Source organism: Phlebotomus papatasi, chromosome 3 (genome assembly GCF_024763615.1).
Source record: "Phlebotomus papatasi isolate M1 chromosome 3, Ppap_2.1, whole genome shotgun sequence".
In the NCBI taxonomy this organism is placed as follows: Eukaryota; Metazoa; Arthropoda; class Insecta; order Diptera; family Psychodidae; genus Phlebotomus; species Phlebotomus papatasi.
The window spans coordinates 89,071,488-89,091,261 of NC_077224.1; the positions used below are offsets into that span (position 1 = coordinate 89,071,488).

At 32.4% G+C, this 19,774-nt stretch overlaps 1 protein-coding gene across 1 annotated transcript in view; it reads right to left on the reverse strand.

Moving 5' to 3' along the window:
* LOC129806301 (protein O-mannosyl-transferase TMTC2) overlaps positions 1-19,774 on the reverse strand; it is a 203,710-nt gene that overhangs the window by 122,963 nt on the left and 60,973 nt on the right. The window contains exon 5 of the mRNA XM_055854773.1: positions 14,492-14,606. Within this exon, the coding sequence (XP_055710748.1) occupies positions 14,492-14,606 (115 nt within the window). The remainder of the gene's footprint in view (positions 1-14,491; positions 14,607-19,774) is intronic.

The window sequence follows — 19,774 nt, forward strand, 5'->3', positions numbered from 1 at the left end:
CCCTTTAGAAATTAAAGCTAAGTATTTCAATTATCTATTTTTTATTTTATCGGAAAATATAAAATACATATTCACATTCCCTGATGGTACGTGTAAACCCCATTTTTTCCTTGATCGATATTACAAGCATCGACTGATCGATATTACATGCAAATGCACTTCGAGAAAGTTTTTCCTATACCACTCCAAAGTAAATATATCAAGATTGTGGTCAATCTTGTAGAGGACATCTGCAAGATTGACTATAACAAGTTTTCAGTTCAAAAATTCGAATATGATTTTTTGTCTGTTAAAGTTTATCATTTCCTTAACTGATCGATAATATCCCCGTCTACCCTAAGTAAGTTTTTCACAAAAAACTTCCTTAATTTTTTTGGACTAATAATGTAGTAAATTTATAATTTAAATTCTTTAGCGGAAATTTGTGATATGATGAAAATTTACAACAAGAACTATAATTGGAAACTTTACCTTTTGTTTTTGAACTCTAATAAGAAAATAACATTGAAGAATATTAGGTATCAGATTGCGTTCAGCTTGTGTGAACAAAACTATTGGCAATAAATGAATATTTGCGTGATAGTCTAACACTTGAGATTGAAAATTATTATAGTATCAGAAACACTCTTATAATATCAAGGAAAATTCTCCCTGTGGCAGCACTATCGAAGCATTTTGCTGCTCAAATCCCTTACATTTGATGTATTTTATTTTATTTCTTTGTGAAGAGAGAAAAAAAACATATATATTTTGTCACGCGATTCGAACTTGCACATTTTCCAAGCAATTTGTTTTATCTCTATTAGAACACTAACAGAGAAAAAGGAGAAATATATGTTTTGTATATAACCCAGTTACACTAAAATATTTGGTTGAAGGAAAGTGAATGTGACATTTCCTTAAAGTCACAACAATGTGCAAATTCAAAGTTTTTCTTTTGCCATTTGGTGTACATTTTGATGCTTCATGTCACTAAATCTAGAGCGGATTTACGTGAAGTGCAAATGTGATTTTATGTGACTGGAAAGAGCTCAAGCAAAGGAGCAAATTGTGAGGAAATCAACAAATATGTTGAAGTCGATTACTGACAATGATGGAAGGGTCAATATTCGTGACCATATTACGTTGAAATATGTAACGATTATTGTACGATTGAAGGAAAAACGCCTCACCTTTTTGTTATATTCTTTTTCTGTCTCTCCTTTTATTTTGTACAGAATTGTTTATATAATAGCACAATTATGGTCCTTTCACAGTAAGGATTAATTTTTATTTACTCATTCCCTTTATAATAAAAGGAAAACAATATATTATATAATTAGGATTTCCTCAATGAATATTCATTTAGTGCCTAATGAGTTGCATGCAACTGGTTTTAAAAGAAATCGAATTAATGTTTTTTTTTTTTTAATTTCATAATATTATTATGGGTACATGCTACAGAGAAATTTAATAAATTTAGAACCCACGAAATAGTTGTGTCCATAAATTAGAATTTTAAGTTCCATCTCGTACAAGACCAATAAAAAGTAAACACTTTAATTGATATTTTTTGCACTATAGTCAAGTGTGCTAATCCGGGCGCTTCGCTATCTGGATCGTTTATGACTAATTCACTTAAAATAATATTTTTATTTTTATTTTCATAATATAGGCACTACAGTAACATAATATAACTATTCAAGTTTGAGAAAAAGCAAAAATAATATTTTTACCCATTAAATAAGTGAGTGTAATCGACTTATTTCAACCTTGTGCCAGCTGGATTCTTCACTAAAAATTTTCAGCAGTAATATTTTCGCTAATGACAGCTGGTTTATTGAAAACATTTATTGTTTTTTCCTTGTGAAAAGGTATTTTAAATCCAAAGATTTAATTAAAAGTGAATTAGCGAAAAGGCGACCCAGTTAGTGCATGCTGACTTATTTCAGTATTATCAGTATTTTATAAATTTTCTTTAATATTTTTAATAATTTTTTTTATATTATGTTTCTGAATGAAACAGTGAATAATGCTATGGATTTAGAAGAAATAAAAAAGAATTTCATCAGTCCAAAAACAAGCGTTTAAGTAGTACTCTTCTGAAAACGATTCAGTTACCCCACCTTACTATACTGAGAAGATGCGTTGCCTCTTCGACAATAAGCAATTAGCATAATTAAAATTTCTCTACCCCCTGGACGTGGCTTAAAAAGCCATGATAAAGACACAAAAGTATAAAGATATAAATCACAAAATCGGTCGCACCAAGTTCTTACTTAAAAATAACAAAGGATCAACTTACTTGAGTTAGTCCTTTGTATCACAGATATATGAATGATAAATCTATTTCGAATCCCTCTACTTCAAATAAATTGGGCAAGCAATCATAAAAGAGATAAATTTTGAAAAATACTTGTAACAATGAAAAAATAAATGACAAAGCGTCTCAACTTTACGAAGTGCTCGAACTCATGAGAAAGAGCTATCGCTGTATTATCTTTTCGCATTGTTTTTGGGTTCATATCACCCTACTAAGAAGAGTAAAAGTAGATTTTATTATATTAAAATAAAATATATTTTATTTTATTATTATATTTATATTATATTATTTTATTTATATTTTATACATATTATATTTTATTATATAATAAGATATTAAAATAATACAAGAAGCAAATTTTATAATATTTTAGCATAAGTAACAAGCTTTCGAACAAATAAAAAAATAAATCCAAGAAAGATGAATCATTTACGGGTACTATAATGACTCATGACCGATTAAATCCTATACAGTCGGGTTGGAAATTTCAAGATCTTTCAAAAAAATCCAAATTAAGTAAATCGGTTGAACAATAAGCCCTCCAAAGTGGATACATTTTGACCTTAAAAAATTCGATATCGAAATGTTTTTCAAACATAGATGTCTAAGGACGAAATATTCACCTTAACTACCTTCATATTCCCAGTAATTATTGGAATTGAAAAATATTATTCTGCAAGTTATGCACAACGCACAATAACTTTTGTTTCTAAACATGTTTTCAAAGTTACCTATGAGAGTGACAGAGATGACTAAAAGTCGATCTCATTCATTTTCATTGAAATGTTAAAAAACATATTTACAAAACAAAAGTTATTGTGCGCTAGACATTATAGTCACTGTCACAAAATTATTTATTCGAATCCAATAATAAGATGGCTTTGTAGATAAATAAGCTACGCCCTCTGTAGAATTTTATTAAAGAAAACATTGACACCATTTTCGAAAGTTTGAGTATTTTTGCATTTTTAATTAAATGAAACTCAATATCAAATTAATTGGGATAGGAGTAGAAGGCCGTGATCTTTTATAAAAATAACCCACGCCCTCTGTGAAATTTTAATAAAGAAAACTTTGACAGCATTTTCGGAAGCTTTATTAGTCTTGAATTTTAAATTAAATTAAATTTAATGTCATATCCTTAGCTGCAATATTAATTGGGATAGGTGTACAAGGCCGTAATGTTTTATAAAAATAAGCCACGCCTTCCATAAGATCGATAACTTTGTATTTTTTTGGAAATGTTACAAAATTTATAATTGCAGTAAATCATTATATTTTGAAGCTACTTTTAAGTATATTAACTTTCTAATTTTGTATATTAATTTATAAGTTTTAAGATTCTGTTGAAAATCAGAATAGCCACGCCCACTTTTGCAAGTCTTTTTTAACAGTGTTACAGAGCTTTGTTTGAGAAATGAATAAGTCTTGGGATCCAAATCTCAAATCTCCAACCAACTAAATGAAAGATAACCTTAACATTGTAAGCCATTTTGTGACAAAATATATGAAGAAAACATAATGAAATCCAATTCTGTAATAAATCAACCTCAGGATGGTGGTGGCCATGTACATATATAATGAAAGCTCAGTCGTGGACGATGGCAGTGTTTGTGAGAGTAGCAGGAAATGACAAAAGGATTGATAAAAATTTCTGCAATATCGCAAATCCTTCTCATAGGATAATACCTCGGTTGACAGAAAAAAAAGCACACACACATAACATATATACAATATGGGGGATACCCTACTACACAATATGACTTTATGAAGAGCTAAAATTCTACCCTTCTCCAACATATATCCTCATCCATCCCCAAAAGATTTTCCTCAGCTCTTCATCCCCTTCATTCACAGTCACACCTTCCATCTCGCTCCTTCCTGTACTAAAGGGGAGGCACATCTCTGATGTTTGTGGTTTCCGTTTTGGTATCAACATTGGGTCGTCCGTTTTTGCCATAAGGCTTACAGAGAATTTCACCACATACATTTCTCTGTACATAAATATTATTTTGGCGCGCAAAAATCTGAATAGCAAGAACACGAGAGACAGAATATTACAAAAAAGCCACAATCTAATCCCTCAACTCACTTCTTCAGCAAAATATCTCAGAGGCGGAATTTATTTTGTGGCCATCAAGTGGAATTAAAGTTATGCCAGACTTTTCCGAGGAGAAACAGCAATAGAGAGACTGAAGGGGGGGCTTAGGGGGGGTGAAGATCGTTTTAGATTCTGGATTAAATTTCATGTACTAAATTGCTCTTGATGGTTTCAAAATTTTCCCAACTCACAGCAATATTATGTGTTTGCTTTTTATCACGGTAACCTCATGTGGTAATTTTATCTCTATTTAATAATTCAAGGCACATACACACACAGGCAAAATCAACCACTTTAAATAATATTAATGAATTCTCTTTGAAATATACTGATATTGATCTTATATTTCCAATTCAATACTTCAGATCCTTTTCAAAGCTGTTTGAAAGAGGATTAAAATTGATGAACTATCGTCAAAGTTTTGTTATGTCCTTGTAAAACCACTAAGTTTCAATGTAGAAGAGAAAATTAAATGTAAAATTTGCCATTAAGGAAAATCCAATTTATTCCTATTTAGGGCGCAATAAGTTATAAATGATTTTCTATATTGCTTAGGTACTATTTAAAATGAGGGGAAATGATATCGCAAAATACAGAACGACACTTCCAGCACTTCTGGCACTTCCTAAGCTTCCTTAACTACAAGAATAATTAAATACGGCGAAACAAAGCGTTAAAGCTTAGTAAAGTGTTTGATCTCACGGTTCTCTTTTGAAAACTGGTTATATTGGAGATACCAGTGCCAGTTAAAATCCCGAACGCCAAATTTCCAAGAAACGAAAATCACAAAAACGTAAAAACTCAAATGAGTCAAAGTCCGGAAAGTCAAAACCTTTATTGGTTTACCCAGTTTCTTTTTTATCAAGCTCAACCTCTCGATTCTTACAAAGGATCTTCTTTAAAAACTTTGTCCATTCGTCCTGAATAAGACCAAGAAACTTCCCAGAAAAGAATTCTTCAATCAATTGACAAGTTTCCTATAACATTTATAGGGTACTTAAGGTTCTAGGATTATCCGGTGAGGCTTTCTTTATTCTAAACAGTGGGTGTCGGGAAATATGGAATTCCGTGAACGTTTTTGGTTTCTCTCCGTGTCGCAAAGCCGGGATATTTCATGTCGAAATGGTCTCCTTGACTATTTCCATCGATAAGGGTTCCATCGTAATTTCCAGAAATAGGGTATCCTTGGTTGTTGATATCGTTTCTCTCCGCCGATCTCGGTCTTGGTCAATCTCCCTCCGTGGGTAATAGGATGGTCCGGTAAACGGTTTACAAGACCTTTGCCTTCTTTTTGTTAAAAATCCCTTGTCCTCTTGTCCCGTTGGGATAGCAGTCCACTCATAAATTATTCACTAAACTTCTTAACCTAGTCAAGTTTTACCCCGATTGTCCCCACTCATCCCTCTGCTATCGGTTCAGATATCCCCTGGAGCGGTGGGACAAATACACTCATACTCAGCCAACACACCGGATATTCATATTTTCAGAGATCTCTTTCGCTCGTAACTAACTTCATGCTGCATGTTACAAACCCGAATAGGTCGGCGAATTGATTAAAATTCCAAAAGCCAAAATCTTGAAAGGGTCGGAATCTTGAATAGATCAAAATTTCAAATAGCAAAATTCTCGGATGGACAAAAAATCCGGATTTCGACTAGCGCACTCTGGATTTTGTCCCTTCCGGTATTTTGGCGTTTGCAACTGATAACTCAAAATTGATATTGTAAGATCAATTTCGCTTTATTTATTGAGCAATATAATTTCCATTCACTAAAGACAGTGATAATTTATTGATATAAAATTGCCTATTCATTAAAATTCAAGAAGAATTTATTTATTCAAAAGATTTATTATGACATCCTAAATCTTTAATATGAAACATTTATATGATTTAAACGAAAACTTTAATAAAGTTCAATAGTCAGCAATTTAAACTTTTAGAGAGTTTGAATTTCTCAGAAACATTTTCTTCGATATTTAGATTTCAGACAAATTAAATGATAATCTCGAATGTTTAATTCCCCAAATAGAAAACAATTTAATATGGTACAGAAATTAGGTCAATAAGGCACAATTCGTGCTTGACTAAAGTGATTTAAAATGGTTCTAAATTTTACCTACATTCTGACGTAAATAATACCTATACTTCCGACATTTCGTTTTGAAAGACGTACGTAAACCAAGGGAAAATTTACGTAAGGAAATCGTAAGTTTTACTACACTATTTTGCATTGTACTTTGTGGTAATTTCTATTGTAATTCATTATTTCATTTTAAAGGGCAGAACAGGTTCTATTTCAAAAGTTTGAGGTACAAGAGCACCAGATTATGTTACCATGATAAAACGATAAAATGACATAAAGCTTGCTCTATATTGAGAAAAAACGGGGGTGCGATTAACATTTTTTCCTCATAACTTTAATACTTTTTAGGTGTAAAAATATATCAGCATTTTTATGTTAATTTTAGATCTTTCTAAGAGTAAAATTAACATGAAAATGGGTAACTTTAGCTCCTAATATACCTAAAAAGGGTAATATTTACACCTATTTTGGATCAATACTGCAGGGTAAAATAAACATTTCGGGAATGTTATTTTAACTTTTTCGGATTTCTCCCAGTCAGTGATATGTCACAGCTATAGGGGAATTTTGTAATTTTCGTGGCATTGTCTCGATTGGGTTCAAAACCTTACAATGTCAATCGAGCTTTTTTGTCATATTACATGAGTTAGAAAATGCGATTTATTTTTTTTTTTAACGAAATTACTTTTCTTTACGGGACATTTTGGTTAATAAATTATATTGTAATTTGAATTCCCCGAGATCTCAAATATGTGACATCTGCCACATGAGCAGAAATGACAATGTCATGACTACAGAATCACATGTTCGAAAAAGCCGTTCTGAGACTCGCACACAATTTGTCATATGGCATTGTCAGATTGTTAAAGAATTCCCTTATTGAATACCTGTAGAGGTATTTTGTAACAGTATGACAATGTCATATGACAAATTTTAAAATTGAATATCTCTTATCGAGAGCTCCATAGAGCTCCTAGCAATGGCTATTGGAAGCTCATTGAGCTTAAACGATATCTTGTTTTCAAATTTACTACGAAAATTTGTCACATGACATTGTCATTCTTTATAGAATTTCCCTACTGGGGTATACTGTTAGGAAAACGTAGGGAAATGCTTGAAGGCTTCGCACACTTTCTGTCTTCGAACACTTCATATTTTTTCATATTCATATGTAACTTATTAGTTGCTATTAAAATCGCCATAGATTGGTTAGATTAATTAAAAGAACATGGACGAAATATTAAGTGATCAAAGCCAGAGTGTGTGCGATGCCTGAAAGCTTTCCGCTATAGTCTTTCGTGATATATCAGACGTGAATAGAGCATCTTTCAATGGAACATAATATTTCAGTGGAAAAAGAATTTGTAGAATAAAATAGGACGATATCTTTCAATTTTTCTTCTGTCTATTTTCCGAGAATCTTCAATGAGTCATGAAGACTTTGGCATATAATATGTTTGCAGAAAAAATATAGGTATATAAAATAGTAAATCCAGCATATTTATTCTGTGGAAGACTCTCGACTGAAGATTTCCTCGAGTATTCTCTATCAAAAGAAAAGAGCATATGTTGCTATTCAACTCTTTTGAGGTCTAATCACGTGGAAAAGCCACACGAATTTATTTCACAAGCGAAGGGAAGCGAATATGACAGTTTAGTGGTTAGATGCTTTTCACAATTTTATGTATATATATGTGACTGACTCTGTTGATGTTATGGAAAATGTGCGGCAAAGTTAATAAAATTTTCCTCACTCATAGTTACAAATACCTAAACTTGCAACATATGGAAAATATTGCATGCAATTGTGGCACAAACAATCTTCTTCTGTCTTTTTATGTATCACTCAATTAATTAATATGTTGGGGTTCAAAACAATTTTGCACTCAAATTTCTTCTCTGCAACTTTTACGAGTTTACTTGAATGTGAAAAGTTAGTAATCACTTTCATCCACTCATGTGTACGTTTGCCATTATTATGTGTGCATGTATATAGCAATATAAGCGACCATTCAGGGAAATTGGTGTTCTGTTTTCACTTTTGTACAGCTTTTCGTCAAATATTAGCCATATTCCCAAAATTCGATGAATTAATCATTGAAAACGTATTGTAAAAGTAAGTTGTCCAAAGATTAAGTCGTCCGAAAGTAACGTGTTTTCCCCTATAAGGATTCTTCTCTGTGTCAGTGTATATTATTACCCTATTTTTTCGACTGCCCCAGTTTTCCTATACCATTTCACCTACGGAAACTTAATTAAAAATTGCTCAAAGTTTATCTTGCAATCAATTGTTTAATTTAGAACCTAAAGCGGTCGTGAGACTAGAGGTTTAGCCCAGTTTCCGAAGGTCTCAAAATTTTAAATAGCGTATAATTTCATTTCGTTTTGAGAACTTAATACGTAATTTATCTTTAATAATTTCCTGAATTAAATTTTTCAAAAAACTGTAATTGATAAGGAAGTGGAGTATTAAAGCCATATGGCTAAGCCTTTTAGGTCTGCAGCTCGTATAAACAGTGAGAGATTGCGATTTACGTTCTCGAGAGATCTTCCGAGAAGTCAATCCTGGAATTAATTAGAAGAAAGTGTGCTTCCTTCGGATGACTGTAGCTTCGGACAACTCATTTTTTTCTACATTCCTAATTGATTTTACACACGGCTATTAGAAAAAATTAAGGCATTAGATTAGCTATTAAAATATTATATTATAATGGGTAAAATTCAATAAAAAACATATTGAAAAAATGACTTGCTCACAGCTAAACTCGTCCGAAAGTAGCGCGCTTTCCCCTACATATATGTTCCCTAAAAGAAATAATAATTTCTAAATTTTTTTTAAAGAGTTTCTTACCCATTTCCACTTAGACAATTTTCATATAGTCATGTAGTTTATTTAAAAATTGTGCATTTATCAAGTGGTTTCATTTTTGATATCTATCTAAATACTCACATTGAAGTGTCAAATTAATAAATGAAAAGACAAGAAACTATGTGATTTTTTTTTGTTTTGGAAGCAAGACAAAAACAGAAATTATGTTTGACGCAAATTTTTCTCTTTTTGCGTATTATCCGTGACATAAATAATATGTCTATCGTAAATTTTATTGAGAAAATAGCGTGAAAAATAAGTAGAATGCCCAGTAAAATATTGAGTTCATTCACCCACTCACATATTTTGATGGAAAAATTAGGGAAAGGATCTTATAAATAAACACTTTTGCCGAAAATGAGAAGATATATTTTTATTGATCTTATATATAGTGGATAACTTATCCTATTTTTATTTATTTATTATATACATTTTGCTGATATTTGGTATATATATCTAGGGGCTTCTCATTGAGAAAAATTGATGTTCTATTGAGTTTTTGCAAAAAAAGTATTCAAAATATTTACACATATTTGAAGTATCTGTATTCGGAAATGTTAATTTTACCCTGCAATATTAATCCGAAATTGGTGTAAATATTACCCTTTTCAGGTGTATTGGGGGTTAAAGTTACCCTTTTTCATGTTAATTTTACCCTTAAAAAGGTGTAAAATTAAAATTAAAAATGTTGATATATTTTTACACCTAAAAAGTATTAAAGTTCTGAGGAAAAGAAGTTAATCGCACCCCCGTTTTTTCTCAGTGTACTAATGGCATAAAATAAATACCAGAATACCCTAAAATCAAAGTCGTAATGGGGTATAATTAACACCATATTGGGAAAGAAGCAATATCGCAGTATTTTTCTGAGTTCAATGCCACTAATGGTATAAAATAAATACAAAATATTCCTAAAATCAAAGCCATGAATGGATAACATCAATACCACTATGGGATAAAAGCAATACCACAGTCCCCTGAGTTCAATACCACTAATAGTATCAAATAAATACCAGAATACCCTGCAGTTAATACTTCAAAGAGGACAAAATAAACACCACAATCCCTTCAAAATCAGCATTGAATGTGATTGATAAATTAATGAATAAGTGGCATTAAAGCAATGACAGAGAATTAATTAAATAATTCCCGTAATTCCCTATGGTTTCAATATTCAATGGGCATTTGGATTTTTTTCGAAACCAAAAGTATCGATTTTAGAGTACTTTTTGTGAGAGAAAATTTGCAAAATTAATATTCTGTATTTGCCGCATTGGGTTGCCCCTTGTTCGTAATTCTGGAAAAATACATCTAGACAGAAAAAAATGTGGGTGGATTATGTAGCACCTGTTCCATTTGAGATTGACAGGTAAAATGTCTTGGAAAGTCCTGAGAAAAAGTTTTAAGGATGAAATAAGAATAAAATTGAATCATTTTTAGCATTAATTGAGTTTTTCACCTTTTTTTTTATAATAATTACACCGAATCACTGTAACTTTCTTAATTTTCATCAACTTTTCCATCCAGTCATCCCATCTTAGGATTTTCATCCAGTGCTTTTCGGAAAATCTTTACCAAATTATGGCTTTTACACCTTCTGCTCGTATTTTAAATGACTTTTCCAAATCAAATTCGCGCATGATTTGCTAAAGCATCACAAATGCGAAAAACTCGAGAGAAAAGTAGAAATTCTATATATACTAAGTATTTATTATTCTGAAGTTATTCGCTTTCAATACATCACGCAATTTACTCATTCACCCTGAAAACATCGACAGTCATCGGACTTGTTATATTTCTCTGTTATGCTAATTGAATTCAGTTGCTGACTTTTTCCTTAAACTTTTATCCACGCAGCCTCTTAACAATCTCAAATACTCTTAAAGCTACTAAGCACAATAAAAAGCTAAGAGCACGGCACGTGAGAGGTGGGTTGAAAGGTTAAGTTGTATTGAAAGTATCACATTTTGTATGATCTGATATTAATTAGTATACTTGAAATTGATGAGCTTTTTCTCTGCAATTTGTTAAACTTCTTTCACTGATGCAAACTTATTGAAACTGAATGTATTAAATTAAATTAATTTATGCTTTTCTATTCAAAATCTTCTCTGATTCATTCCCCATTTAATAAATGCATCTTAAATTTCTGCGAAACTCTAACAAAATTTAATAAATCAAGAAGTTAGGATATTAGAATATTTCTCTTAATGAGAATGTATATTAATAGTTTCCACCTGTAGGAGTTTTATTTAGCAATATTCATGAATAAAACATGTTAATATTACCACATATTCAAGCTTGTTTAGTAGAATGTTAGAAAACAATACAAGTCAGATCAGTAAGACCGCATATTTATGATTTTCATTAACATACACACTTTATGGCTAATCTTTTAACAAATTGGAGCCAAGGGAATTAGTAATGTAATCATTTCTTGTGGTTCGATACTTTGCTGTTTTTATTGTTCTTTTAAATGAAATTTTTTTCTTTTTGTTCCTGGAAACTTATGTTCTGATGATTTCCGCGGAATTCACATACAAGAATTAAGACGGCGATGGCTGCAATTTGTTTTCAAGAAATTCCAAGGGATTATTCATTAGCACTTAGAGTGGCTCGCGTTTCTAATTTCCCGAAAAATATATGGGTGCTCTTAGTTCGCTGTGAGTTCCCTAACTTCCCTTTAAGTTCCGTGAAAAAATAAATTAGTTCCCCGGGTTCCCTGAAAATACATATGGGTTTCACGTGAGGTCCCTGAAAAATATCTAGGTTCCCCGGATTCTCTGAGGGATCCCTGAAAAATATATGGGTTCCCCGGGTCTTCTAAGAGTACCCGGAAAAATGAATGAGTTGCCTGTGAACTCCCTGAAAATTGTATAAGCTCCTTGGGTACCCCGAGAGTTCTTTGAAAAATGAATGGGTTTCCCGTGTACCACGTGAGTTCCCTGAAAAATGCAAGGGTTTCCCTGGTCCTTCGGAAGTTCCTTGAAAAATATACGGATTCTCCGGGTCCCCTGAGAACTTCTTGAAAAATGCACGGGTTCCCCTGAGAATTCTCTAAAAATTATTTAAGTTCCCCGGGTTCCCAGAGAGTTCCATGAAAAATGTATGAATTCCCGGGTTCCCGGAAAAAAATAATATACGGGAACATCGTGAGTTCCTTGAAAAATACATGTGTTTCTTTAGTCCCCCGGGAGTTCCTTGAAGAATATAAGGGTTTCCTGGATCCCTTGAGAGTTCCCTGAAAAATAAATGGGTTCCCTTCCCTGGTTTCCTCGAGGGTTCCTTCAAAAATGTACGGCTTTCCCGGGTCCCTTAGAGTTCCGTGAAAAATTCATAGCTACCCCGGTTCCCGGAGAGTTCCCTGAAAAGTTCATGGGTTCCCCGGGTTCTCTGAGAGTTCACTGAATATGTATGGAATTCTCGACTGCTCTGAGGGTTTGTTAAAAAATTCTTGGGTTTCCTCGGTTCCTTGAAAAAATATATGGATTCCCCATGAGTTCCTTGAAAAATGTATGGGATTCCCGAATTTTCAGAGAGTTTCCTCAAAAATGAATTGGCTCTCTGGGTTTCCCGTGAGGCCCTTGAAAAAAATGTATTAGTTCCCCGAGTTCTCTGTGGGTTCCCCGGAGTTCCTCGGGTTCCGCATGAGTTCTCTGGGTTCCCTGACCACAGTGGCACGAGTTTCCCGAAATGAGTTACCCCTTGAAAAAAATCACAGCCAAATGAACACCCCGAACAGCTAAAATTAAATTTAAGGTGAGCTTTTGAAACAGAAAAAATGTACTTTAAAGGACTGAACAAACCTTCAATACGAATATTGGTAAAAAGTTTTAAAAATTCAAACGGTCCTCTATGGTTTTCTTTCAGTTTGGCGTTCAATACAAACATAAATTGTCCAAGTTTTAAAATTTATTTTGCGAGCTTCGCATACAAATTCAGAGAAGAGGGAGGAAATAGGTTTAAAAAAAATGTTCGATGCTGCATTTTAATCCCTTTTGCATTCTGACCATGATAGCCAACCCGAAAGCTCAGCGAAATGCATTTTCGAATTATCAATGCACATTTCATTCGTCCTATCTCGCGCTGAAAATCTCTGTTTTTGGACCAAGTCTGGGAAGCTGTAAAGCGCCCAATCGTAATCAACTTGCCTGCATAAGTCCGGATTATTTCGTGGTCACAAATTTTCATTGATTTCTTCAATGTATATTTCGTGGTCTATGGTGCACAAAAAAATTATTTCCAAATGCTATTTTTAAGGTGTATGGGGTATTGTTAAAAAAAAACTTCTCATTGCCTTGCAAATTTGAAATGCATCAAAGTTAATTTTAGATGCACATTCGTTTTACAATTTTTTTTTGTACCACAATGAATGGCACAGTATATGCTATTTTTCAATTCTAGCTTTTATTTTTAATTCAGGAAAAAATTTAATTATCATTCACCTTTTTATGTGAACATTTTTCCAGTGCAGACGAAGAGAAACTTTATGTTTTTGAGATTAAATTATTCTATGCTATTTATATTTAAATTCTTTCAGTGTGATGTGACATGGAAATGATTAAATTTAGAGCTGTTAAAATATCAGATTAATGAAAATCTCTTAGTTACCGCAATCATTTCTCTGTCAATTACAATATATGGAAAGTCTGATAGCATTTTATTTCTACTTCGTTACTTTATCTGAAATTTAAACCCTATTCTAAAAACGTACTTGGTTAATAAAATTCCAGAATTTCGATCTATATTCGCTAGTTTGCAATAGACGTTATGAAATTGTATTTTTTTTTAATAATTAATAAAAATCAATCTCCTTTTATAAAATATGTCAACAAATCGCAAAACTCAATATTTAATAAAACGTCAAGTGAATTATAAAATTAGTAAATTAATAAACTGTCAGGCCTGTACTTGTGCATAGTACACCTTATGTCTCTTGAACTTTTCAATGTACATTATAAGAGATATTGAGGTATAGCATTCGATGAAGTGAGATAATCGATTATTGCTCTCTTTGAATTCCAGCAATAACAGATGGAGAAATGATGAGGTCAGAAATGACAGAATGATTTAGAGACAAAAGATTAAGATAGACGAGGTGAAGAGATGAAAAGTCAATTTCAAAAGGTACTTACAAATTATAATGAACATCAGCCATGTTGGGTCGATGTTTGAGCGCTTCCTGAAGAGCAGCTTTGGCCTCCGTATATCTTCCCTGTGCACTAAGGACACTTCCCAAATTACCGAGAGCTGGAAAATGGAGAGAAAGACGAGAAATTTTGAATGGTATGCGAAAATTATATTCTATAACTATGAGAGGAAAATCATTGCTTTGGTCTTGTGTGTTCTTTGCCCCCATGAGCATGGCACAAAGTTGCAACTGATAGTGCCAAAGTCTCACATGAAATTAATGCCGTATAAATTATCATCATTATCGAGAAATGTCATAACTGAATATTGATGAGACTAGGAAGTTGGTTATGACACTGAATTTCATCTTTCATATACTACATATGAATATATACATTTTATAGCATTAATTATGCATTCGAACGTATACAGAAGAAGAAGAATGTAATATTTCGCTATGCCATACAATGGAGAAATCATTTATGTTGAGTGTAATTACTAATGAGAAACATATTTAAAAACTTCCTTTCATTTTTATAAAAAAGCCACGTGTACTTTTCCATTAATATAGGGGAAAGCTTTCAGGTTTTGCACACACTCTGGGTTTTCAAACACTTCATATCTTTTCATATTCTTTTAATGAATCTGACCTATCTATGGCATAGGTAAAATAAAAAGTATTGATCCTTTTTCTCAAGATTTTTTTAGTGAGCAATACATATATCACGATATATAGATCGCATCGGGTCATACTAAACGGACCCAGCAGCGAGAGTAAAGCTTACATGTAAGTGATAGTGATTTGTAAGGATCCGTGTAAGCCTTACTTTTAAACGACATTTAAGTCATGTGAAAGCTTTACAAATGTATTACTTTCAAAATAACTAACATGTATGGTATATGAAAGTATACACTGTCATGTAAGGAATAAATAAGTCACAGTGTAAGGCTTTCTTTTAATTAACATGCAATACATATTAAAGCTTTACTATGTATTGCTTTCGTAATATTAACAAGTAAGGTAATTGAAAGGGTACACCATCATGTAAGGCTTAAGTAACGTAAGATGTAAAGCTTTCTTTTAATCAACACGTAAACTATTCTAAAACTTTACCATGTTTTGCTATCATAAAACTTAGAAATAAGGTATATGAAGGTTTATACTGTCATATAAGACATAAATACAACATGGTGTAAGTTTTTCTCTTCTTCTACAAATAAATCATTATGAAAGTTTTACTTTTTATTATGTATTGTATGCATATTAATCATCATGTAAGTTCTATGAAGGATACGTTATCATGTAAGACATAAGTATGCCTTACGAATGGCTTACTGGAAATTTTCACTTTAAAGATATAATTCATGCGAGCTACACCGGAGTTCTGATACAAAAGGTTCAGGTGAAATATTTTATTTCTATTCATCAGTGGGGTTTTGTTTTTAACTAAAACCTGCTATTAAGATGAATGATTATGAATATATGATACTTGTGATCATATTCTGAAGTGAGTTCTCTAATGAGAGTCACTTCAACTTTTTCTACGAATGCTTTTCATGAAAAGCATTCGTCGGCCTTAAATTTAAGGCTTACTTAGGTGACAAAACAGTAGTTATACAATGTTAAACATCCATAAAAGATAGTTTAACGTATGGCTTACAAGTTGGTCCTTTTTAGGGCTTACCTTAAGTATTTTTTGCCTTCTGAAATGCTTTACATGAATGCAATTCTTATGGCTTACAAGTATTTATTACTATAGTTTTACAGAATTTGCTTACGAATGCTTTACTTGTGTATTTATGTAAGGTATCCTTAAAAACCATAAAAATACATCCAATAGCTTTCCTATGCTTTACAAGTAAGGCTTACGTAAGTGACAAAAGTGTGGTTATACCATGTTAAACCTCCATAAGCGATAGTGATTTGTAAGGCTTACATGCACTATCATGTAAGGCTTATGTAAGACATCTTTTCGCTACTGGGGAGTTTGGAAGGTCACAACACTCTTCAAAAAGTTCGTTGACAGTTTTGCGTTTTATGAAGTCAGTTGCATGCTACTACTTCCCAAAATCGAAAAGAAGCAAAGAAAATTGATATGTACTTCGGTATTAATAGGTCAAAAAATTGCGCTGTTTACGGATCAGCAAATCGGTGATGTCAACGATTCCGTTCTGGTTAAATAGTCGACAAAAATGTGGTACGCTTTGGTAAGTCAGTAATCAAAAATGTCAATAAAATCGTGGAAATCGTTGAGTTCGATCGACACAGAAGCGCATATTCTATTGATGCTTACAAACTGAGGATTATCTAGAAAATAGTTTGGATCTATTTGTCTAAGACTGGTCTCACGAAAAAGTTACACGGGTGTCACACGAATTTTTAAACTCCAGCTGTTTAAAAGTTAAATTGAAATTAATATAAAGCAATTTTACTTATTTTTTTATAATTTATATTAAAAAGGAAATCAAAAATTAAAAAAAGTTCAAACTCCTTCAGCTTAAAGAAATGCGAAAAGTATATAAAATTCTCTATTTAATTTATGAAATAATCAATAAATTGTAAAATCCTCAAAATGGTATTGAGATCCTCACATTACGATATCATAGAAGGACCATGAAAATCTAAAAAAACATAATAACAACATGTTCTTCAAACACTTTCACTGAAATAATTTATTAGTGTTTTTCCCAGAAATTCGTAAATAAAAATATTTTATTAACCCATTAGTGATTGTGACATTTATTTCAGCACAATTAATATTTAAATTGTTGCCTTGAAAAGATTTAATTTGCATTTGTCCTTGAACGACGTGAGAAAAATAGGTCGAATGAGGGTAAAAAATGCATTTTGTTGCACTTTTCTCGGTTCGTGGAAAATTATGCAAAATTTTTACTCGTTTGATTTCATGTTGATTTAGATAAGATTTTCCTTAGTTCTATTTCTGTTTTGAATTATGGGTAACAATTATGTTTTCTACGATAGGTTTATTATGTATAAATAAATTGATTTTTTAAAGGTTTTTGTAGTATTCAGATCCCTGACGAAATCCCGAAAACCCAAAATCCCGAAAGCCAAAATTCAGAATGTCAGAATCCCAAATGGGTGGAAATTCCGAATTCGCAAAAGTGTCGCAGATACTCCCACTATTGCGCCCCTGCTTTCTAGAGGCAAAGGGAAATTTTCAGTGTTTTGTGAAATTATTCTACTCATTACCCTCCGTAGGATTACATTTCTTTCAGGATTTTTACCATTCGAGATTCTGGTTTTCCGAGATTTCGGTTTTGGGTTTGGTTTTCAGGATTTTAGCTTTTAGAAATTTCGAGTCGTACGGGATATTGTCTTTTCAGGATTTTGACGTTCGAGATTTTGGCCGATATCGTGAAAATTACCGGAGAACTTCGTTGGTAATTTTGTTACGAAAATGTTGAATTCCATGTAAAAAAAAACATGAAACTCCTGAACATTTTCGTGAATTCTTATTAAATTTGGTTGAACTTTTCCGCATAAAAGTTTGAGAATTACATTTTGTGAACAGTTGGTTTAAAGTATTAAGGCGTCCACAACAGGTCCAATTTTCTTTAAAGAAGCTAGCAGAAACGTCATTTTCTTTTAAAAAGTAAATTTTTGATGAAAATTTCTTCAAGTGTATAGGCACCATTAGGGGAAATTAGGGCAGAATTAGGCACGAATAAAATTATACAGTGGCATGTTATAGTTTGCATTAGAAGGAATATTGAGGAAACCATTATTCATTTGAAGAAAATACATTCGTTTCTATTCAATGAAATATTTATCAGCCTGATTCAAACATTTTTTTATGAATTATATGCAATGAAAAATTTAATTTGCTGGCTAATTCAACCCCGGTCTCCCCTACTCCTCTGAAACTCCAAAAATGACAACATTTTTGGAGTTTTAATAGTTTATATATTTTTTATGTATTTTTAATTACAATTTAATTCCGATTTGACCCACAAGTAAGATATACAAAATTACACAAACTTCCAGTGAATGTTTAAAAGAGGGGGGTCATCGAACACCTTAAGTTAATATCTGTAAGCGCTTGGGTTCAGACCTAAGGCTTAACTTCTCTAATTTCTTATCAGTCGAACATTTTTGGAAAATTTTACCTTAGAAATGGACTATTCGGGGGAATTCATCTATTTAAATCTGAAGAACAAATTAAATTGGTTGTTATTTAGGATTTTGAGACCTCCGGAAACTCGGCTAAACCTCTAGTCTGAAGTCGGTCTATTGTGCTACGCACACATACGGCTTAATACAAGAGAAGGTTTAACGAAATTATAATCAAAATAATGATTAGGCGCAAGCCATTGTGAGGAGGCTTCGACTTCGGGGCAGATCTAGGACAAGGTGGCTGAATCAAATTCAGGATCTTGCCTTGGAGCGTCTTGGGATCGATCCCGAATATCATCCTGAAGTGGCCGAAGATCGACGGGCGTGGGCTGTTAACCTGGTTATCCTAGGCCTACGGCCCAAATAGGGACAAGTGGTTTAAAATGATGATGGCAATGATTAGACTACATTTCCATTAGTTTCTCACCAAGCCGTCTCTGGGCTTAAGCCGTAAGCTTGTCTCGAGGAAAAATCGAACAAGTTACATTTCTTTTCAAAATGTCAAAATTTAATATCCGGTTGGTGGTGAGTTATCCAAAAATTTAGAGTCTATTATTATCATCTTCTCCTATGTTGGAACAGCAAAGAATCATCACAGAAATACCTTTCAGTTATTGAGCTTTTCATTTTATCTACCCATTGATACACTTCGGTATCCTTTCCAGTTTTTTTCCGCATTTCATTGAATAAATTTATATGAGATGGGTATACAAATTGATTAAATAAAAATTCCTTAAACGTATTCAACGTCACATAGAAAGGATGTTCGAAGAAGAAGAGAACTGGGACAAGCTATTAAAAAGGAATATAAACAAATGTGTTCTATAATAGAAAAATACAACTAAGTTGGTTGAAAATGGCAGGTTTTCCAATTCTTTTTTTTATATCTTCAAGGAGAAAACTCTTAGTGAAAATTTATTTCTTTGTCGTCCCACATAGTCGTTATTGAATGTTTTATCCGGGTGAAAGAGAAAAATGGTGCGAAATTCAAGAAGAAACATTATTTAAGGAAGGTTGCTGATTAATCAATTAATTCAAGAGATTTACTCAAGAATTCTTCTGTGACAAATTATTAAAAATTCTCTTCAATTTTTTTTTCAAGATTGAAGAAAAAAATCAACCAAGTGAAAAACTGAGTGTCTCTCACACT